Source organism: Macaca mulatta, chromosome 1, assembly GCF_049350105.2.
Source record: "Macaca mulatta isolate MMU2019108-1 chromosome 1, T2T-MMU8v2.0, whole genome shotgun sequence".
Classification (NCBI taxonomy): Eukaryota; Metazoa; Chordata; class Mammalia; order Primates; family Cercopithecidae; genus Macaca; species Macaca mulatta.
In genome coordinates this window covers 219,059,767-219,083,174 of record NC_133406.1, presented here as the reverse complement: position 1 = coordinate 219,083,174, position 23,408 = coordinate 219,059,767, and the positions used below count along the sequence as shown (strand labels likewise).

General features: G+C 54.3%; 1 protein-coding gene and 2 long non-coding RNA genes across 4 annotated transcripts in view; 1 reads left to right on the top strand and 2 right to left on the bottom strand.

The window, feature by feature from the left end:
- HSPG2 (heparan sulfate proteoglycan 2) overlaps nt 1–22,943 on the bottom strand; it is a 117,192-nt gene extending 94,249 nt beyond the window's left edge. Inside the window, exon 1 of one of the 2 annotated variants that reach the window (XM_077970757.1) lies at nt 22,735–22,943. In XM_077970757.1, coding sequence (XP_077826883.1) covers nt 22,735–22,797 — 63 coding nt within the window. In that variant the 5' untranslated portion in view covers nt 22,798–22,943. The remainder of the gene's footprint in view (nt 1–22,734) is intronic. The other variant, XM_077970751.1, reaches the window with a different exon arrangement.
- LOC144335443 (uncharacterized) lies at nt 1,430–11,064 on the top strand. Its single transcript, XR_013406297.1, has 4 exons — nt 1,430–1,468; nt 5,298–5,381; nt 9,110–9,445; nt 10,412–11,064. It is a non-coding gene; the product is annotated as an uncharacterized LOC144335443 (long non-coding RNA).
- On the bottom strand, nt 14,831–20,227 carry LOC144335442 (uncharacterized). Its single transcript, XR_013406295.1, has 2 exons — nt 18,566–20,227; nt 14,831–15,776 (listed from the first exon to the last, which is right to left on the bottom strand). It is a non-coding gene; the product is annotated as an uncharacterized LOC144335442 (long non-coding RNA).
- Nucleotides 22,944–23,408: the final 465 nt, after the last annotated feature.

Sequence of the window (23,408 nt, the reverse complement as noted above, 5' to 3'; positions counted from 1 at the left end):
CAGACCAGCTGCATCTCCTTGTAGGGCCTCAATGTCCTTGTCACTCATGGGCTAGACTTGTCTATTTCATCCACTTCGCAGATGATGTGCCCAAAAGGAAGGGGAGGAGAAAGTATGGTGCTGGGAGGTGACCTTGAGCTTCTCTGGCATCTCAGGCCAAAGTTCCTCCCCAGGCAAGTGTGAATGTCAGGTGCAGACCCTGTCCCCCTGAACCACCCAGAGCAACGACCTGCCTGACCCCCAAGAGCTCACATCCTGCCTATGCCTGCCTGGGCCTTGTCCCACTCAGCACCCAGAGCCCAGCCACAGCCACAGCCTCCGTCCTGCACTCTGGTTCTGGGTGTCAGACATGCCCCTCACCCCAGGGCCCAGCCCAGGACCGGCTCCTTGTGTTCCTGACCAGGTGGAGGGTCCATGATTGGCTTTTGTTACCAAGGGTGCCAAAGCGGGCCAGCCCTCACGGGCACCCGGCCAGATCCCGGGGCCCAGCCAAGTGCAAACAGCACGCTTGGCGCCCTGATACGGGCGCGTTAGAGCGGGCAGGCTGCCCACTGCCCCCGTCACAACAAACCATCATCTCCGACCCCCTGAGGGGCCCAGGCAGCCGGCACCTCTGCTGGGAGCTGGGTACTAGGGACTGCCAGGGGAGGCCTCCTCCCCCTCTCCCACTGGGAATGGGTAGTGGGAATTTCAGAGCCTGGACATGGAGATTCCAGATGCCAGCAGCTGAAAGGGCAGATACGCAGACAGGCTGCAGGGAGCACATGGGAAAATGACAGGGGCAGAGGAGGTGGATGAAGGCAAGTCACGGAGTTTTTAACATTATGGTTGGGGTCAGGCAAAGGGAGAGTGAGAGGCTGCCGAGAAGAAAGCAGGAAGGGCCCAACAGAGAGAGGAGCAGCAAGAAGAACCAATGAGAGCCGGAACGGTTCAATATGGGACAGGGGACCAGCGATAATGACCACAGCAACTCCTTCCAGCAATACCCAGCAATTAACATAAACAGCACTTCCGACAGAACTTTCTGGTGCAATGGAAATGTTGCATGCCTGCACTCATCCAGTAAGATAGCTACTGAGCACTTCAAATACAGCTAGTGCCACCAAGAAACTGAATTTTTTGCTGGGCATGGTGGCTCACACCTATAATCCCAGCACTTTGGGAGGCCGAGGTGGGCAGATCACCTGAGGTCAGGAGTTCAAGATCAGCCTGGCCAACATGGTAAAACCACATCTCTACTAAAAATAAAATTAGCTGGGCATGGTGGCAGGCGCCTGTAATCTCAGCTACTAGGGAGGCTGAGGCAGGAGAATTGCTTGAACCCAGGAGGCAGAGGTTGCAGTGAGCTGAGATCACACCACTGCACGCCAGCCTGGGTGACAGAGCAAGGCTACATCTCAAAAAAGAAAAGAAAAAAAAAAAAAGGCCTGGCATGGTGACTCACGCCTGTAATCCAGCACTTTGGAAGGCCGAGGCAGGCAGATCATGAGGTCAGGAGTTGGAGACCAGTCTGGCCAACATAGTGAAACCCCGTCTCTACTAAAAATACAAAAAATTTGGCCGGGTGTGGTGGCTCACGTCTGTAATCCCAGCACTTGGGAGGCCGAGGCGGGTGGATCACAAGTTCAGGAGATCGAGACCATCTTGGCTAACACGGTGAAACCCCGTCTCTACTAGTAACACAAAAATAAAATTAGTAGAGCATGGTGTTGCGTGCCTGTAGTCCCAGCTACTTGGGAGGCGGAGGCAGGAGAATGACATGAAGCTGGGAGGCGGAACTTGCAGTGAGCTGAGATTGTGCCACTGCACTCCGGCCTGGGCGACAGAGCAAGACTCCATCTTAGAAAAAATAATAATAATAATAAATAAATAATACAAAAAATTTGCTGGTGTGGTGGTGTGTGTCTGTAATCCCCGCTACTCCAGAGGCTGAGGCAGGAGAATTGCGAGAACCCAGGAGGCAGAGGTTGCAATGAGCCGAGATCACGCCATTGCACTCCAGCCCAGGCGAAAGTGCGAGACTCTGTCTCAAAAAAAAAAAAAAAAAAGAGAGAAACTGAATTTTTATTTAAAACTTTATTTAATTTTAAATTTTGCATGAAATAGTCATGTGTGACTAGCAGTTACCATATCAGACAGTGCAGATTATGCCATAATTGATCCTAGGTCAAGCCTGGAGGTGGAGCTATCTCCATTTTACAAAGGAGGAAACTGAGGTTTGCCAAGGCTGCATAGCTGTAGGCCGCAGAGGCAAAATCAGAACCAGGCCTGGCCCTGCCACAGGGCTCCCCACCCATGGTTATTGTCAACGCTGGAAACAGCTAACGGAAATCGAACATGTGTGGTGATAAGGCTGCCTCGTTAATCAAGACATTAAGTCTGTCTGCTTTTGGCCTGAATTCTGTCAGCTACACCAGTTATCACACGCTGACCAGAAGTTCTGACCGCCTGTTTACAAAGGTCTTTGATTTTTTGACACTAAGAAAGGGCAGAATGGCTGGGCGCGGTGGCACATGCCTGTAATCCTAGCACTTCGGGAGGCTGAGACAGGTGGATTGCTTGAGCCCAAGAAGCTTGGGACCAGCCTCAGCAGCACGGCAAGACCCCATCTCTATGAAAAACACAAAAATCAACGAAGTGTGGTGGTGTGTGCCTGTGGTCCCAGCTACTCGGGAGGCTGAGATGCGAGGACCACTTGAGCCCAGAAGGTCAAGGCTGCAGTGGGCCATGATTGTGCCACTGCATTCCAGCCTGGGTGACAGAGCAAGACCCTGTCTCAAAAATAAATAAATAAATAAATAAATAAATAAATAAATAAATAAATAAGACAGGGCAGAATGGGGATGGAATAATCCCAGCTGGTCGAGAAGCCATGTCTTTAAGAACACTAGGAATCTTCAATGGCAAAGAAGCTGGGCTTGGCCTTCTCCACCTGGCTACCCTGACCCTACCAGCCCCCTGAGGCTCCTAAGAACTGGGCGACACCCACTCAGGGTAACACAGCGCACATCTGCTTGCCTCTAGGCCTTTAGTCATGCAGTTCCCTCTTCTTGGAATGTTGTTCCCACGCCCCTCGAGCTAATCTATCCATCCTTCAAGGCCCACTCAATCACCACCGCCACTCTAAAGATTTTTTGGAACCCCTATAAAGACATCCTTCTCCCTACAAGTATGTAGATTTAATTTGTACCTCGGAACACTAGAGATTCAGTCTTAATCATAATCACTTGAGTTCACGTCTCTTCTCTCCTGTTGGAACCAAAGCTCCTTGGGGACAGACACTAAGTTTTTTTTTTATCTTTTAAACATAAATATATACATATATATAAAACCTTTAGATACTTCCTAATGTCCAGCAGCTAGGGGATAACAAACAAATACTATGTTGAACTGAATGATAATATTGGCTTATCAGTTTGGGGACTCAATTTCTTATGGCTCTTCCTGAGTCTCCTGTGATCCCAGGAGAGGAGTCCAGACCCTTCTCTGCACTGAACTTCAATTTGTACCTCTGTAAAATAGGGACAATAGGCCGGGCGCGGTGGCTCACGTCTGTAATCCCAGCACTTTGGGAGGCCGAGGCACGCAGATCACCTGAAGTCAGGAGTTCGAGACCAGCCTGGCCAACATAATAAAACCCTGTCTCTACTAAAAATACAAAAGTTAGCAGGGTGTGGTGGTGCACACCTGTAGTCCCAGCTTCTTGGGAGGCTGAGGCAGGAGAATCACTTGAACTTGGGAGGAGGAGGTTGCAGTGAGCCAAGATGGTGCCACTGCACTCCAGTCTGGGCAACAAAGTGAGACTCTGCGGGGGGGGGGGGGGGGAAGGAGGGGTGGGACAATAACAGTACCTACCTTATTGGAAGATTATTTGTACTTACTATATTTATTTAACACTGTGTGCTGGGTACTTGACAAACATTGAGTTATCTTCATAACAACCCCACAAGATCCGTATTATTATTACTATCCTCATTTTATACAGGAGGGAAGTGATGGTGAAATTAAATAGATCAAAGAGCTAATGCAACTCAAGTGCTCAGTATAGTGTGTGGCACATGCTAGCTACTAAATAAACTGTATTAACAGTTGTGGAGTTTTTTCCTGAATAATAAAGGTCTACAGAATTAGGGGAAATTGAGGAGACTTCCCCAGGGCTGAGCACGTAGTCAGCGTTCTCCAAATATTTGCTGCTAGACTGTATCAGTCCCAGATGTACCAGTGATAGGTGGGGGGGACCCTAACTAAGCCCAGGGCTGCCCCTCTCTGACTCCCCTCCCCACTGGGCTCCTCCCCTCTCCTCTGATCTATAGAGCAATGGCTGCTCCCTGTCCCACAGGCCATGTCAGTAGAGAACCTCTTTCCAGCCCCCATCTTTCCCCAAAGACAGGCAGCATGGAACGACTTTGGGGAAATGACCTTTGTCCGGCTGTGCCGAGCCTGCAGGTGAAAGGAGAGGAGAAAGTGTGATTAACTCTCAAAGGGGCTGGGGGCGGTGACTCACGCCTGTAATCCCAACACTTTGAGCGGCCAAGGCTGGCGGATCACTTGAGGTCAGGAGTTTGAGACCAGCCTGGCCAACATGGTGAAACCCTGTCTCTACTAAAAATACAAAAATTAGCTGGGCGTGGTGGCGGGCACCTGTAATCCTAGCTACCTGGGAGGCTGAGGTAGGAGAATTGCTTGAACCCGGGAGGCAGAGGTTGCAATGACCCAAGATTGCACCATTGCACTTCAGCCTGGGGGACAGAGCAAGACCCTGTCTCAAAAAGAAAAAAAAAAGTTTCAAAAGCAGGTAATACTCTCAACTTTCTCCAGTCCTGTCAGGGGTTTTGACACCCTATTCTTCGCTGAACCCCCACCTGGACCAAAAAAAGGGAAGAGGGGAAGAATCTGGGAAGAGTATGATCATTGACGGAGTTTCTATGGCGGTCATCTCTCCAGGGGCGGTTTTCAGGATGAAATGAGACAGCAGACGGAAAGCAGCCCTTCTCCAACTTTGACAAGCACATGAGTCACTTGGAGATCTGGTCGGCATGCAGATTCTGAGTCAGTAGGTCCAAGGGGGGCCAGAAACTCTGCATTTCTGACAAGCTCCCAGTTGAGGCCCGGGCTGCTAGTGTCTAGACCACCCTTGGAGCTATAAGGACATAAAGGGATGACTGCCACGCAGTAGGCCCTCCATAAAAGTGAGCTATGCCTTTGTTTCTTGTGATTTGATCTATAAGAAACTCTCCTAAGGGAATGGTGTGAGCCTGGAAGGCGGAGGTTAAAAAAAAAAAAGAAACTCTCCTAAGGGATTGGAACTGTTTTTTCTTTCCTGAGACAGAGTCTTGCTCTGTTGCTCAGGCTGGAGTGCAGTGGCACAATCTTGGCTCATTGTAACCTCCGCCTCCCGGGTTCAAGCGATTCTCCTGCCTCAGCCTCCCAAGTAGCTGGGATTACAGGCGTGCACCACCACACCCAGCTAATTTTCATATTTTTAGCAGAGATGAGGTTTCACCATGTTGGCCAGGCTGGTCTCAAACTCCCGGCCTCAAGTGATCCGCTGGCCTTGGCCTCCCAAAGTGCTGGGATCACAGGTGGCTGAACTGTTTTTCCACTGCTGCTAATACTGAGGTCCAGTGACGTTGAGGGGTTTTGCCCAAGCACAGAAGGCTAGAAAGAGGCAGAGGCAGGATTCAAGGCCAAGTCTGCCAAGCCATCCTTCTCATGCATCACGCCACCCTAAACCCCACCCGCCTCGAGTAGCAGCCACAGGCGTGGAGCTGAAGACACCCCGGCCCTGCCCCTCATGCCAGTCACCGGATCCTTGCTGGGTCGGTCAGGCCTCCGGGCAGAGGCCCAGGCTCTCTAAAAAGAGGCCTTGGGCCATCACTTTCACTCCACTAGCAGCTGCTTCCAGTGGTTCCCCCGACATCGCCTTATAAAGTGGCCCAAGCTGCTCTTTTCCATGCTGCAGTTTAATTTTATATGGAGTGAACTGACCGTCCTCTCTGCAGCCTCAGCCCGACTGCTTCACACATTCCTGTTGGAGCAACATTACCTAATTTAACCATAGCCCCTGCGCTCTGGGACTCTCAAAATAGCAGCCTCCAGGAGGGGAAAATGCCCTAATGTTATCAAAATAAAACAGTTCTCCCTCCTCCCCCACTCTTGGCCTTCGCCAGCCACAGGACCCAGCCCAAGGAGGAATCCAGGCTGAGAGGTCTAAGGTGGGCCCAGCGTGCCTGAAATCTCTGCTAAGCCCCTGTTCTCTTCATCCTTCCAGCCCTTTCCTACATGCCCTCTTCAAACATGTGTCTGCGATCTGCCTATGCCTCCTCACGCGCCCCCCCCACCACCCCCCCGCAAATCTTCCAGCTCATCCCCAACGGCCACTGTCGCCCTGGTTACCCAGGACGAAGATTCAATTTCCCTTTCTACTAATAACAAAAACTATGATGGTGATATAACAATTGCTGCCATTCCCCAGGTATTAATTGTGAACTAAATACCTCCCTCCCAGTGGCTTGCTGCCATTGCAAAGTAGGGATTAGCATTCTCTTCTTTCAGATAAAGAAGCAGCCCCTTAGAAAGGTAAAGTGACTTGCCCAAGGTCATACAGCCCAGAACTGGCAGAGTTGGGGGTTGGAAGCCAAGCCCAGCTGCCCCAAAGAGGCTAATCATCACACCAGGACTCCTGTGCAGGGTCTGAGCCTGGGAGAGGAGGAGTGCAGGATTTTCTGAGCTAGAAGGGGCTTGCTTGCCTCGTGTATTATTGCAGGGTCTGTTCATACAGCTGCCACCAAACCACAGGGCCTGTTATTATACCAGAGTTCACATTGCACCTAGATCCTGTGGGCCCTAAGACTGTTCCCAGGACCCCAGGTGCACAAGCAGCCTGTCAATATGTGACTCCAAGCCCCTGCTTCCCTTCCCCATGCACCCCAGAGCAGGCTGCCACATTAAAGCAGGGAACACTGGACTACTGACATACCTCGGGTGCAACCAGTGGTTAAGGGGGCTGGGAGGGCCCCCTCCTCTGCTCTCCCACTCACCCAGAGTAATCATTAACCAGGGCAGAGCCAGCGCGGAAAGCAGGCAGAAGCCTGGGCTGCGGCACCCCCAGCATCCGCTCCTCCCCACTGAGTGCCTCCTGGGGCCACTTCTGTAGCCCAGCTGGCCTGGTGAGGCCTCTGGCAGTGAAGAGGGAAAGCTTGGACCACCGGCTGTCCAGGAAGGCTCAACCTGCTATCCCAAGGGAAGGTCCCTGAGGGCATTGACAGAGCCTTCGGCCCCCTGCACTCACACCCCTTCCCATCTTGCTCCCCTCCCAACATTATGAAGATCCCGTAAGAAAACAGTGTTGGAGGAGAGGATGGACTCTGGGACTTAGGGCCTTCCCATAGCAGAGGTGAGGTGGCAGGTGGGGTTGCAGGGGGACACACAATAGAACCGAGACACAGAGGTTTATCTAGGACCAAGTACCAGGGGCCCTCTCGAAGGAGGAAAAATAAAATCACAAAATAATAGCTCCTGTTATTTATCAACTGCCTATAGGCTATTTATATGATCTCTAATCTTCACCAAAACCCTGCAATGTAGGAATTGCCATTCCTACCTGACAGAGGAGGCTCAAAGAGGCGAACCCACCAGCCCAGGGTCACACAGCAATAAGTGATGAAGCTAGGACAGGTCTCAGGACCATGCCTCCTGCCCACGACACTGTCCCAAAGTACAACCTGCAGAATGAAACGGTGCAGAATTGATGGACGGGAGCTAACAGCCACAGCAAGGAGGCTCTGGGCTCTTTTCTGGGCTGTCTGAAGCCTTTCAGCTCCATAGCCAGGGTCCTCCTGGTCTTTCTAAAACCAAGTGTCCTGGGCTTAGAAACCCAAACTATGGGCCGGGCACGGTGGCTCAAGCCTGTAATCCCAGCACTTTGGGAGTCCGAGATGGGTGGATCACGAGGTCAGGAGATCGAGACCCCTGACCCCTGACGATGGTGAAACCCCGTCTCTACTAAAAAATACAAAAAACTAGCTGGGCGCGGTGGCGGGCGCCTGTAGTCCCAGCTACTCAGGAGGCTGAGGCAGGAGAAAGGCATGAACCCGGGAGGCAGAGCTTGCTGTGAGCTGAGATCCGGCCACTGAACTCCAGCCTGGGCAACAGAGCGAGACTCCGTCTCAAAAAAACAAAAAAAGAAACCCAAACTATGAGAGGGCAGTGGAGAGGGCAGGAGAGAGGCCTGTTGCTAGAGAGGGCGCATCCCCCCCCTTTGAAGTACCAAGTAAAGGTGGCCCCCGGGGCTTCTAGTACCTGTCAGGGCACAAGGTGGTTCTTCTGGGAGATGAGCGGGAGGTGTAGGGGGAAGGAGGAAGCACCTGAAGCCAACGTGAGGTGGGGCCTCTTGGAGGAAGGTGGCCCCGCCTAAAACCCCCCTGCCTAGGAGGCCACAGTCCTCCCAGCTAGAGAATTCCCTTCAATTGCTCAGGTGAAACCAGAGGTGGGGCCCAAGCCGACTGAAAGCTTTGATCTTATCACACATTCCTGCCCCAGCCATCCCCGTCCCCCCTCCTCGACCCCTACCAGGGAGGTGGGAAGCCAGACTGACTTAATTAACCCTTTCCTCCCATTTCCTCCCATGTCCTCAAGTCGAGTCCAGGCTTGAACTGACCTGTTTCCCCCATCCCGCCCCCACCCCCACCCCAGGAGTTAGGGAGAGAAAAAAAAGGGAGGAAAGTGAAAAGCAGGCACCCCAAGACTGCATCCCTCATTTAATCCACTCAATGCCAGGGAACCCCAAACCTGGGCTCTGTGGGCAGCTTCCATTTCTCCTAAATGAAAATAACCAGACACAGCCGGGCACAGTGGCTCACACCTGTAATCCCAGCACTTTGGGAGGCTGAGGCAGGCGGATCACCTGAGGTCAGAAGTTCGAGACCAGCCTGACTAACATGGTGAAACCCCATCTCTACTAAAAACACAAACATTAGCCGGGCCTAATGGTGGGCACCTGTAATCCCAGCTACTCGGGAGGCTGAGGCAGGAGAATTGCTTGAACCTGGGAGGTGGAGGTTGCAGTGAGCAGAGATCATGCCATTGCACTTCAGCCTGGGTGACAAAGCAAGACTATGTCTCAAAAAAATAAAATAAAATAACCAGACTCAACATAAATAGCCCTCACTATTTTGCACATCCATGAGCTCATCTGAGACTCATAATAAAATTGGCCTGCTCTTCTCTCTGCTGCTGTGGGCCCTCCCCCTGCCCTCACCCAGGGGAGCTGGCCCCCAGGTCCTCTCCTCCCACAGGCTCATTGCAAGGGAAACAGACTCACCAATGGGTGCTGAGACCAAGTCACAAAGACTCGAGAGATCTCCCAGATCTTCCCTAGCCCAGAGCCTGGCACTTGGGAGCTGGGGTTATGCCTCCGTCTCCCAGAGGAGAAGTAGCTCAGAGAGCAGGGAACAGCCAGGCACAGAGGAAGGTGGAAGCTGCCTGCAGCGTTACTAGATCTACTGGAAGAAATTGGAGGCATGGTCCCTACTACTCTCTGGATGCCTTGGATCTTGTCGGAGAGGCAGGATTTGTAAGCTGTATGTGTCCAACACAACTCAAAGTCCAGACAATAGCAGAGCGTCAGGGGAAGGAATCAATGGCATCAATGAAGGAAGATATGGGATTGGTAATGTGGTGGGCTCCTTGAGGTGTCTACCACCCCAGGCTCCAGAAAATGGAATGCCACCAACTCTTGGGGGTAGTGAGCAGTTCTCTCCAAGAACTCAGGGTCCCTTTCTTCTGACTTGGAAGGTGGCCAACAAGCAAGAAAGGAGCCCATTTTATGAGTAGGAAAACTGAGGCCCAGGGAGGAGGGATGGTAGCTGGCTGGTGACCAAGTGGATGCCCAGGCCTTAACCTCTTGCCTCCCTGGTCTCACCAGCAATGAATGTCACCTCAGCTATCTTGGGGACTTCCTCTTATTCTTTCCCAACTTTAACAACTCTGGCAGCAGGCGAGTGTCTTCCTGCTCTTGCACATGCAACAACAATGCGGACAATGTGAGTCCAGGGACAATGGGGACAACTGGACCCTTGCCACAATGCTTTCCTCCTCTACCAGCCAAATCAGACTTGCTCTTTAAGCCCCATTTCCTCTAGAAAGTCCATCCAGATCACTCATGCCCAATCAGTCTTTTCCTTCCCCTGACACTCTGCTATTGTCTGGACTTTGAGTTGTGTTGGGCACTTACAGCTTATGAGTCCTGCCTCTCCAACAAAATCCAAGGCATCCAGAGACTAGGGACCGTGCCTCCAACTTCTTCCAGGAGGTCTGGGGATGCTGAAGGCAGCTTCCACCTTCCCCTGCACCTGACTATTCCCTGCTCTCTGAGCTACTTCTCATCTGGGAAATGGAGGCATAACGCCAGCTGTACAGGGGGACTGATAATGCAGATAAAACAATAAGCGCAATTGTAGGCACACAGCAGGTCCTCAGGCAGCGCTAGCTGAATATGTGAACAAATGAGTGGACAGAGGGATGGATGGAAGGATTCTTGAAGCTTCCACTGCACAGGGCTGTTGAAACAATATAAGGCGGGACTTGGATGTAGATTTCACCTGGCAGCTGAGTCATGTGCTTCTTTCTCTGCCTTGTATTTCACTCAAGCCCCCAGTATGAGGGAGACACAGGGCTGGCTCCGACCAGGCCCCGCTCAGGAAAACTCACTGAACTCCCAACAGGGCAAAACCTGCAGGCCCCACAGGGAGCTTGGGACCTAACTGAGAAGAATCAGGGTTCCCAGGGGTCTCAGTCAAAGGGAAGGCCACATCCATCTCTCTGAGGAACATTATCACTGGGTTGAAATGGAAGTCAAAGGGCAAAAAGGCACCCGAGTCTGCGAAGCAGGAACTGGCAAAGCCCAGGTGGCAGACATGCAGCCTCCTATAACCCTTTGCCAAGGCCAGCCTGGACCCACCTTCTCCACACAGCCCTCCCAGAATTCCCCTCTCTGGACACAACAGGCTGGACCCACTGGGGAAAACAATGACGACTTGGGAGTCTGACAACCTGGGCTCCATTCCCAGGTGTGGCGTGTACTGGGTGGATGAAGGGCCAGCCATTCTCCCTAGTTTTTTTTTTTTTGAGACAGAGTATCTTTCTGTCACCCGGGCTGGAGTGCAGTGGCACAGTCTTGGCTCACTGCAGCCTCCACCTCCCAGGTTCAAGCGATTCTCCTGCCTTAGGCTCCCAAGAAGCTGAGACTACAGGCATGAGCCACCAGGCCAAGCTAATTTTTGTATTTTTAGTGGAGATGGGGTTTTACCATGTTGTCCACGCTGCTCTCGAACTCCTAGCCTCAAGCAATCTGCCCGCCTAGGTCTTCCAAAGTGCTGGGATTACCAGTGCAAGTCTGGCCCCCAACTCCCCCTCTTGATGCCTCAGTTTCCCATTCTGCAAAATGGAGATATAATGCCAACTTCAAAAGATTGCTGTGAGTATTATATGAGATAAGGCCTGGCAAGAGCCCAGTGGGAGGCTTGGCTCTAAAGAGGGTGGCGGTTTTAACGGGAAGGTGTCAGCACTCAGGGAACCTGGCGACCTATGTGACTGAGGCCACTGGGGAGGAGAACCTGCAAGTCCCAGGACAGGGAAGAGACTGGTCTGTCCCCAGGAAACTCCTGGGTTTCTGTTCCTCTGGCCTGAGGGTCATAGGAAGGCAAAAGGCAGGAGAGGATGAAGAGCTATGAAAGTGATAGAGGCTGCTGGGCGTGGTGGCTCATGCCTGTAATCCCAGCACTTTGGGAGGCTGAGGCGGGTGGATTACCTGAGGTCAGAAGTTCGAGACCAGCCTATTCAACATAGTGAAAGCCCGACTCTACTAAAAATACAAAAATTAGTCAGGTGTGGTAGTGCATGCCTGTAATCCATAACCCCAGCTACCCTGGAGGCTGAGGCAAGAGAATCGCTGGAATCCAGGAGGCAGAGGTTGCAGTGAGCCGAGATGGCACCACCGCACTTCAGGCTGGGAGATAGAGTGAGACTCGGTCTCAAAAAAAAAAAAAAAAAAAAAAAAAAAAATGATAGAGTAGAGGCCACTAGGGCTGGGATTTATGAGGCCAGAATTTCAATCCATCCAGCCCAGCGAGGGTTCCAAGAAGAGGCATGATCCCAGTTCCCAACTATTTGAAAATTGGAAACGCCAAACAAGGAGAGGGTTGAGTCAGCTGGGGTTAGTTAGGAGGGGAGCCCAGGACCAGGAGGTGGGGGCCGGAGCTGGCTTCCTGGGAGAGAGGCATGGGCAGGCGCGGGGAGTGGGGAGGTGGGGGCAGGGACCCGGAGGTGGGCTGGGAAGGGGCCAGAGGCAGCTGGGAATCCCAGCCCCACCCGTGGAGAAGCATCTGTGGGGTGACCCAAGGCCACCTCTGAAGTCCTCCCCAGGCTCAGGCCCCAGCCAGGCCTCCCCTTCCCCACTGACTGGAATGGGAGAAAGATGGGGAAAGAGTCCAAACGTTAAAAAACACCTAGGTGTGACCTGCCTGGTGGGGAGGGGACACATCTCTAACCCACAGCCCGAACCCAAAGCATAGGAGGGGGTGGGGCGAGATCGCCAGGCCTGTGTGTCTCTCTCTCCTGAGTCCTGCTGTTTCTCTGAGCCCACGGGAGCCAGATTCAGAGTCAAGCAGCCCCACACCCCACCAAGTAAGGACCAACTATGGGTTTGCCCAGAGCTTCCCAGGCAAGGTCCTGCCTCTTCCAGTGTAGGCTGGAGCAGGGATAGGGCTAGGATGGGGTCCCAGGACGTCCCCCACCCTCCCGCCGTCGCTACCCTCAGGATGCATGAACATCCTTTCTGCACCCATGGGAGCCACTTGGCCACATCTCCTGTTGCTCAGAGCCCACCAACTGCACACATCTGGGAAGGGGACAAGGCGTCCAAAGGCTCTAGCCTTTCCCAGGCCACACCCTGGGGTGTACCCCCCTCCTTCTCCCAGTCCAGGAAGGAGCAATCAGGGTGGAAGGGTGGACTCTGTCCTACAGCTGCGGCCTCGGTAGAGGAAGGAGGGGCAGTGGCAGATCAGAGGCAGTTACACCCAGAGCTCTGAGACTGAGAAAGAGGCCCAGGGAATGGACAATCCCTTACACAGCCATTCATTCAACAAGCCTAGTACAGGACCTGGGTCATAGAAAAGGCGTGCCCAGCTGGGCCCTGGGAACCCTGCCTCAGATACTCCACCGGCCTTGCCTTTAGCAGGAACAAGACTTAGTGCAATCACAGAGTGTCAAATACCTGCCGCATTCCAGGCACTGAGACTTCACAACCACCAGGAAGCAGGCCTCCCCATTTCACAGTTGACTGAGGCTCAGAGAGGTAAAGCAACTTGCCCAAGGTCACAGAGCCAGTCAGGGCTGGGCCAAGACGTGAAGGCAGGGCCTTTTGAGCCCACATCTTTCCCTTGACCATAGTGCCCAGGGAAGGGGCTCTGAAACCAGTGAGGACACAGACAAGTCAAAAATGGCAGAGTGGTCATCCCAGCTTGTCCCACATCTGGGGCCCTGCAGAGAGCATGGCTGGGCAGGCAGCTTCCAAGTACAGGGGCCAGAGCACGCCCCTTTCCAATCTCAGCAAGGAACCTGGCCCTTCTTGGCCTGCTGGCTTCCTCAAAGCCATTAATTTGTTCACTTGAATTTTTTTGTTTGTTTGTTGTTTTGAGACAGAGTCTCCCTATGACGCCCAAGCTGGAGTGCAATGGCATGACTCAGCTCACTGCAACCTCCACTTCCCAGGTTCAAGCGATTCTCCTGCCTCAGCCTCCCGAAAGCTGGGACTACAGGCATGCACCACCACACCCAGCTAACTTTTTTTTATTTTTAGTAGAGATGGACTTTCACCACATTGGCCAGGCTGGTCTCGAACTCCTTACCTCAAGTGATTTGCTTGCCTTGGCCTCCCAAAGTGCTGGGATCACAGGCGTGAGCCACTGCGCCCATCCTTTATTCACTTGAATTTTTTTTTTTTTTTTGAGACGGAGTTTTGCTCTTGTTGCCCAGGCTGGAGTACAATGGTGCGATCTCGGCTCACTGCAACCTCCGCCTCCCGGGTTCAGGTGATTGATTCTCCTGCCTCAGCCTCCTGAGTAGCTGGGATTACAGGCATGCGCCACTATGCCTGGCTGATTTTTTTTTTATTATTATTTTTAGTAGAGATGGGATTTCTTCATGGTGGTCAGGCTGGTCTCGAACTCCTGACCTCAGATGATCCGCCTGCCTCGGCCTCCCAAAGTGCTGGGATTACAGGTTGTGAGCCACCTCATTTGAATTTTTAACGTGTTCACCTACTATCTGCCTAGCACCAGGCAAACAGCAATGAACAAAGCCAAGTCCCTGCCCTCATGGAGCTTCCACTCTAGATGAGGGGGTAAGAATAAACCTATAAGCCATGAGCTCCGGCTGTGGAGTTCTAAGGCAGAGTCTGCAACTCCACAAATGAACACTCAGCAAGATCTCCTCCACCTACACCACAAGCCAATGCAGAGGCCCCAGCTTGGGCGGGGACGGGGGAGCTCCTGGCTGGAAATGGGTAGAGGGATGACTGCCAGGCATGTGAGCCAGTCCAACCCCCCACCCACGCTGTCCCCTCCATCACTTTCCATTCTTTTTCTCTCTCTCTTTTTTTTTTTTTTTTTTTAAGAGACAGGGTCTTGCTCTATCACCCAGGCTGGAATACAGTGGCAAGATCATGGTTCACTGCAGCCTCCGCCTCCTGGGCTCAAGTGAGCCTCCTACCTTGGTCTCCCAAAGTGTTGGGATTACAGGTGTGAGCCACCACTCCTGGCCCACCTGCCCCTTTTTTTTTTTTTTAAGAATTTTTATTGTCCAAACAAAAGATCGTAAGAGAAGACACAAAATAAATTAACTGTTCTGAGAATTCTGGACTCCATCTCCTGCCATTCTTGATCTTCCTCCTAAGCCAGCTCCTCCTGGAGTTCTCCCATCTCAGGTAGTGGCAGCTCCATCCTTCGGGATGCTGAAGCCAAAGACTGTGGAGGCATCTCGGACTCCTCTCTTTCCGTCCCACCCCACATCCAACCCACTAGCAAATCCTGGTGACCCATCTTCAAAATGTACTGGGGATTCAACCACCTCCCACTTCTGTGGTCCTGGCTCGAGCTCCCATCGTCTGTCCTGGGTCACGGCCTCCTTGCCCTTCCCCTGGACCCTCCCGGTGCTCCTCTCCACACAGCAGCCAGAGCAATCCTATGTAACACCAGGCCCCTTCAGTGACTTCTCAATTCACTCAGGCGCAAATCCAAGGTCCTTCCCATGGCCAAGGCTCTGCCAATCACCCTCTGCTACCCCCCTGCCTGCTGTGTCCACCACATTCCCCCTCACTGATGTTGCTCCAGCCCCACGGGCCTCCTTGCTTTTCCACAGACATGCCAAGGACACTCCCACCTCTGGGCCTCTGCACTAGCTGTGCCCTCTGCCTGGAATGCCCTTTCCATTGATATCTGCGAGGCTTACCCGCTCATTTACTTCAGGTCTCCTTCAGTTCAAATTTATCTTATCAGAGGCTTTTCCTACCACCCCACCCTACCCCGCCTCATCACTCACTGCCCTCTTCCCTGTTTTATTTTTTCTTCTGAGCACTTGTCACCACCTGTTGTATTTCATTTATTGTCTGTCTTTCTGCACTAGCTATAATGCAAGTGACATGAGAGAAAGGAATCTGACATTTTTATTCTCTGAGGTAACCTCAAGATCTAGAACAGGCCGGGTGCGGTGGCTCATGCCTGTAATCCCAGCGCTTTGGGAGGCCAAGGTGGGCGGATCACTTGAGGTCAGGAGTTCAAGACCAGCCTGGCCAACATGGTGAAACCCCATTTCTACTAAAAATACAAAAATTAGCTGGACATGGTGGTGTGCGCCTATAATCCCAGCTACCTAGGAGGCTCAGGCAGGAGAATCTCTTGAACCTGGGGGGCGGAGGTTGCAGTGAGGCGAGATCATACCACTGCACTCCAGCCTGGGCAACAGAGTGAGACACCATTCAAAACCAAAAAAACAAAAAACGATCTAGAACACAGTCAGACACAAATAAATTAACATAGAAGATGCCCCACAAATATTTGTGAAATGATTTTTTTTTTTTTTTTTTTTTTTTTTGAGACAGAGCCTTGCTCTGTCGCCCAGGCTGGAGTGCAGTGGTGCAATCCCGGCTCATTGCAAGCTCCACCTCCTGGGTTCATGCCATTCTCCTGCCTCAGCCTCCCGAGTAGCTGGGAGTACAGGCGCCCACCACCATGCCCGGCTAATTTTTTGTATTTTTAGTAGAGACAGGGTTTCACCGTGTTAGCCAGGATGGTCTCGATTCCTGACCTCGTGATCCACCCGCCTTGGCCTCCCAAAGTGCTGGGATTACAGGCGTGAGCCACCGCGCCCGGCCTGTGAAATGAATTTTAACAAATGCTTAATCACATACATCATTTGTTCATTCATTCATTCAATACACTCTGTAAGGCTTTGTGCACCAGATACTCCCCCTAAAACCCAGAGCAACAGAACACCCTCCTCCATGGCTCAGGGAATGGGCTCTGGTCAGGAGCTAGGAGCTGGTCCTAAGGCTATCTCAGGATGCCACAGATGCCCCCAGGGATGCTCTGAGGTCCCTGCAGGCCTGGCACAGATGAGCATCATGGAAGGGAAGGGAGGGTGGTTCTGGGGGCAGCGAGACTCAAAGGCCCCACAATCCCAGGCCTCAAAGAGCCACCTTGTTCTCAGGGCTTTCATGACAGCACCCCCAACCCAGCCACCCCCAGCAGCCACGAGCCACACCCCTCTCAAGGCTGCTATTGACACAGCCCTGACGCCACCGGGCTGGGCAGTGAGGCCGGCGGCTCCCCGCGAAGTGAGTTCCACACATACTTCTGGGTTTCAGTCAGCCAGCTCTGGGCGCTGGGGCAGCTGGCCCTGGGAGCAGGAGGGGGTGGCAGGGCCAAAGAGGCCAAGGCCCAGGCCGAGGCAACATTCCAGCAGGGCCGGGACCCTCGGTGCAGCCTCCCTCTTCTTGGCAGGAGCAGGAGCGAGAGGAGGGAAAGGCCAGGGTAGGCCCTGGGACGGGGAGAGGTGGGCCCAGCAGATCCTTGGGAAGCTGCCGGGGAACCGAGTCATATTCACTTCCTCCTCCAGCCTGACCCCTTGCAGCTGGGACTGGATTGGGTGGAGGGGAGGGGGGCAACAGGCCAGGGCTGGGAACCCTTCCCATATACCCCAAGTGGTCTGAGGGTGCAGATCCCACACGTCTGGCCTCCAAGTGGCCTCTGAATCATTGCTCCAGATCTTTCCATAGCCTGGGCAGGCCCTCCTGCCCTCCCTCCTGAGCCTCTCACCCCAAGGCCAGGCAGCCCTTGAAGCTGTGCAGACTCATGCTAAACCTTGAGCCCCCAGGGAACAGCCAGAAAAAAACAGTGCAGGCTCCATGCAGGACAACCAGGAGGGTGCTCTTCCCCTTCCCCCACCAGCAGCATGGCAGGGGCAGGGGCCCCTGACCTCCCACACTAGGCAGGGCCAGCCTGGCCCACTCAGGCCTAAAAGCCCCTGGATAAATTCCACTCCCTGTAGAGTCCCGGGGAATATCTGAAGAGGACGCTAATGAATTAACAAACCTAAAAATGACCACCCTAGAGTTTAGTTCCTAGGCTTCCCCAGCCCAGGCACAGGCATCCCCAGGAGACCCCATGGACACTGAGGCACACCCACACTAAAGAGCTTCTGTTCCCAAGCCAATCCTGATATTCCTTGCCTGAGGTAGCCCCTTTACTACTTGAGACCAGAGTTCTTAATCAACATCAGTGACAAGTTGTAGCAATATCTACTGACTGCCCATCACACGCACATGGGGCAGTAGGTGGAGTGATTAGGAGAGCTTCGTCTGGATTCAAAACTTGGCTCATAGCATCTCTGAGTGTGTGGATATGTAAGCCACTGGGCAAGTTACGTAACCTCTCAGTGCCTCAATGTCCTCTGCTTAGAGAATGGGGATCAGGTTAGTAGCTATAGCTTAAAACATTCAACAAATATATTCACTAAGCATTTACTACCTGCCAGGTGCTAAAGACACAGCAGTGGACAAAAACAGATGAGATCCTGTTCTCGTGGAACTTAAACTGAGCAGGAGGAGGCAGACAAACACATAAACAAATACAGACAAATGCAGGTCAGATGATTGTGAGAACAAAAATAAAGCAGTTTAAGGAGACAGCCATTATGGGCAGAGTGGTAAGGACCTGAAGAAGGAGAGGGAGCGGGTCATGTGGATATTACAGGGACAAGTGTTCCAGGCAGAAGGAACAGCAGACGCAGAGACCCTAAGGTGGGAGTGTGTTTCACATGCTCAAGAAACAAGAACGGTCAGGCGAGGTGGCCCATGCCTGTAATCCTAGCACTTCGGAAGGCCGAGGTGGGAGGATAGCTTGAGTTAAAGAGTTCGGGACCAGCCTGGGCAATATAATGAGACCCCATCTCTATTTGTTTTAAATTTGTATATTCATCGGAAAAGAAAAGGCTGGGTGCAGTGGCTCACGCCTATAATCCTAACACTTTGGGAGGCCGAGGGGGGTGGATCATTAGAGCCCAGGAGTTTGAGACCTGCCTGGGGGAACATGGCAAAACTCTGTCTCTATAAAAAATACAAAAATTAGCCAGGCGTAGAGGAGGGTGTCTGTAGTCCCAGCTACTCAGGGGGCTGAGGTGGGAGGATCACCTGAGCTCAGGAGGTTGAGGCGGCAGTGAGCTGTGACTGTGCCACTGCACTCCAGCCTGGGTGACGGTGTGAGACCCTGTCTCAAAAAAAAAAAAAAAAATAACAAACAATAGAAAATAAAAAAGAAAAGACCAGTGTAGCTGGAGGAGTTTGAGAGGGGCAGGTGGCAGGAGGCCGGGTCCTGCAGGGCCTCGTAGGCTATATTAAGTCAGGGGCTGGGACCTAATTCTGAGCATCGCAGGGAGGTGGTGAGCAGGAAACACAGGTGAATGGGAGGATTCGCTGAGAAATTCAGAGCAGACAGTGGGTGCTGGGTAAGTATGAAGTATCCGTATTACTTTGTCATCATCCAGCCTGGCACCCCAAGAGCTCCTTCCTCTCTACTTTGCTCACACGTCTTCCAGGCCCTGAACCCAGTCACCTCCTGCCACCTTCTTTCCACCGTCTCCCGGGCAGGGCCTCAGACCCACAGATCCCAACTTGTCTGCACTCAGCCTGAGAACAGGCCTGGGCCAAGCCAGGCAGGGGCCACAACTCCCCAGACACGGGGAACTGGGCCTAAGGGATGGGGGGGTGGTCCATCTCCGCCCCTTCCAGCCTCCACCCCGCAGACAGACCCGCAACCTGCCCTCCTTCCCTCCAGGAAAGTCCAGGACACACTCAAAACCCCATCCTGTCCTGGCTGCAGGTATGGAGTAGGCTAGTGTCAGAGGACAGAGCAGCTGGCTGCGTGGAGGGGAGGGCTGAGGGACCGCCAGGAAGGGGAGGCTCCTCCAGTTCAGCTGGCAGCCTCCCCAGCGAGGAAATCCAGCTGAGGCAGGAAACAGGTATCTCAGCGACTTCCCTCCTCGGCCCTGGAAAACACCTTAATCACCACCGGCTCCCTCAAGACGCCTGTCCCCCGCAGGGCCGCCCCAAAGGGGTCAGCAGGCCAAGGCCTGCCGAGTCACCCAGGCCCAGCCCCCTCCTCCAGCAAGCCTCCTCACCTCCCAACAGCTGAAATTACACCCACACTTAATCACAGACCAGCTTCCTACGGTCCTGTCCCCCGTCCCGGGGAGGTCTTGAGCTCCCTAAGGCCCATCTCACCCTGCTCCTGTGCCCAACCCTTCCCCATCTGCCACTGGCTCCGGACTGAACTGAAGGGCAGCAGGCAAGGAGGGTCCAAGGCGTGCTGGGACTCTCGGCTAGGAACTGATCTCATTTTTGACTTGCAACAAACTCCTCAACCCCACTGTACAGACGTGGAAACTTTAAGGCTGAGAGAGGAATTTGCCCCAGATCACACAGCCAGAAACGGCAGCCCTGAGACTCAACCTTGGGTCTATAAGACTTCAGGGGAAGGCAAGGCATGGTGGTTCATGCCTGTCAGGCGAGAGGACCACTTGAGGCCAGGAGTTTGAGACCAGCCTGGGCAACAAAGTGTGACGCCCTCTTTTTTTTTTTTTTTGAGATGGAGTCTTGCTCTGTCACCCAGACTGGAGTGCAGTTGCACGATCTCAGCTCACTGCAACCTCCGCCCACCGGGTTCAAGCAATTCTGCAGCCTCAGCCTCCTGAGTACTTGGGACTATAGGCACGTGCCACCATGCCTGGCTAATTTTTTGTATTTTTAGTAGAGACAGGGTTTCACTGTGCTGGCCAAGCTAGTCTCGAACTCCTGACCTCATGATCCGCCTGCCTCGGCCTCCCAAAGTGCTGGGATTACAGGCGTGTGCCACCACACCCAGCCCCCAAAAAACTTTTTATTGTTTTGAGATGGAGTCTCACTCTGTCACCTAGGCTGGAGTGCAATGGTATGGTCTCGCTAACTGTAACCTCCGCCTCCCGGGTTCAAGTGATTCTCCTACCTCAGCCTCCCGAGTAGCTGGGACTACAGGCGTATGCCACCACACCTGGCTAATTTTTGTATTTTTAGTAGAGAAGGGGTTTCACTATGTTGGCCAGGCTGGTCTCGAACTCCTGACCTCGTGATCTGCCCGCCCTGGCCTCCCAAAGTGCTGGGATTACAGGCATGAGCCACCGCACCCGGCCTGAGAAACTTTTTGAAAAGAATTTTATAAAGAGACTTCAGGGGCCAAGCTCTTTCCAGCCCACCACCAGCAGCCTGGGGTGGGACAGCGACCGTCCATGTGTTGCTGAGAAGGCTCTCTAATCCCACAGGATTGGAGCTGCCTGTTTATTTGTCTAAATTACAGTCCACCAGCCTGTGAGTTTTGGAAAGGCACAGACAGGGCCTGTCCTTGCTGGTCCACACCACCCCAGCCCCTAGCATCGCACCAGGTTCATTGGTTCACTGGCACACAGTAGGTGCATGGCAAATATCTGCCAAAGAACGAACCCCTGTACTCCCGGTGACTGCCATGGAATGTCGCTCAGTGATTATCTGTTGAATGAACAAGTGAATGAGATGATCTGCCGCGGTCCAGGAATGTCTGTGGAAATTCCTCATGCACACAGCAAACAACTCCACCCATCGCCATCCTACCGCGCCTGGGCACGGAGGCACGGAGGAGCCCCTCATCAGGGGGCAGAGCTGGGGGAAGGTCAGGAAAGACCGTTGGGCCTCGGAAAACATCCCACATGCTAAGTTGGTGCCTTGGGAAAAGTAAAAGTCAGGACTGGGAGTGCAAGTTCAGGTCAAGACTAGGGAGCTACTGGATGGCCCTGCTGAATATTTCGGGGTGAGAGGCTGAAACAGGAGGACAACAGAGGAGGCTGCCCAGAGTGGGGGTGGGGGAGGAGAAGTGCTGGGTGGGTGGGGCAAGAGCAGTGAGGAGCCAGGTCTGGGTGGGTGGATGACGAGTGACTCAGGAGGGCAGAGGTGCGACAAAGCCGGCAAGGTGAGGCCAGGCAGGCAGTCCCTGGGTAAACACCAGCCTGGTTAGAAAAGTCCCTGTCTTGGCTCAGAGAACAGGGGGGCAGGTATGCGGACTGCCTAGGAGCACCTCAAACAGAGTGGGGTTGGCTCTGTGGCTCCCCACGGTAGGCTCGGCTCCCCAGATGTGCCCCCACCCACATCTGCCACTAGCTCCCTGCCCATTGACCCCGCCCAGTCCTCCTCAAGTTCACTCAGGTCCTCAGGGCCTCTACTGGCCAAGTGCCTTCTAAGCCTCAGGATTCCTGAACCTAGAATTCCCTTTTCCTCCACCTAAGCTCAGAGTAGGCGACTAGACTGCAAGGGCAGGCCTCTCCCTGCCTCTAGGAGACCTGCGAAGAGGAAAGCTGGGGAACTCGGGTCCCCTAAGGGTGCACTGCATCCCTTCCCCACACACTTTGCAGCTCATTCCACCCGGTCCAGCAGCGCCCTGCAGCTATGTATTTTGAGACCGTGTATTTTGAGTTCCCTTGACCCACGTGGGGCTGGCCTCAGAGAGGTTAACTAGCTTGCCCCAGGTCACAGTTACTCAGTGAAAGGCAGGGATTGATTCAACTCTTGGGCTGTATGACTCCAAGGCCCGTGGGTGTTCCACACAAGCTTCAGCTCTGTCCCAAAAGTTTTGCTTGTGCCTACCTGGCTCCAAGCTCCCCCAGGTGATAGACGGCGTGGTAAAGTTTCAGCGAAACTCATAGGGTCCCCATCACCACTGAGTGGCCCTTCTGCCAAGCTGGCGCAGAAGGGTTCCCTCGTCCTGCCAAGTTCCCACCCTGCTCAAAGTTTCCCCTCCTGGTCCCCAGGAATGGTAGGCCGGACCATGCCCAGCGAGACTCCGACACTCGGCAACGTGGCCGAGAGACCCACGGGCTCCCACGCGGGCCAATCCCGCCCCCGGCCCCACGCAGGGTCCCGACTGGTGGTCCCCCTGGATTAGCCCCATGCCGCAGGGCGGCGCCGGCCCGGGGTCCCCGGCGGGCGCCGCCGTCCCGGGCCAGAATCCCCGCCGCGCAGCCTTGGGCGCCCCAGCCAAGTTGGCGGGCGCAGCGAGCGGGACCCGGACGGCCCCAGCCCGACCGCCTCCCGCTCCCCGCCCCTCCGCCCCGCACACTCACCGCGAGCAGCCGCCCGTGCAGCAGCAGCGCCAGCAGCAGCGCGCCCGTCGCCCGCCGCCCCATGGCCCGGCCCGCGCCGCTCTCTCGCTCGCTAGCTCCGCGCCGCCCGCTCGCCGGCCAGCTCTGGACAGCGCGGCCCGCTCTCCACCGCCCTCTTTCCTCCCCGCCCGCCCCGCCCCCGCGGCGCCGGCCCCGCCCCCGGACCGCCCCTCCCCGGAGGGCCAGGCCCCGCCCCCGGACCGCCCCCGGGCCGCGGGCCGTGCTCGCCCCAGCCGGCCGCGCAGCCCACTGGGCCTTTGTCTGGGCCCCCAGCCCCCTCCGCGCGAGCCGCGGCCCGGCCCGGCTCCCCGCCAAACCCGGCCTGGAGTGTGGGATGGGACGGGGCGGGGGACCGGGGGCCTGGGACCCGGGCATGGTATGGGGCCGCCGGGCCAGTCGCTCTCTCCTCCCCGATCCCCGGCTCCCCCGCTTCCCCGCGCGCCCGGCCGACTTCCACGCCCCTGCACGCCCGGCACGGCCGACTCCACTCGCGCAGCTTTTGAGGACCCCGGGATCTACTTCCCACGCTCATACGCACGCAGCTGGCACTCCGTGCCACACGTGCACGCCAGCTTCCACACCTAAGAACACCTTCATATCATAACTTTACTGCACGAACACACTCGTGCGCTACC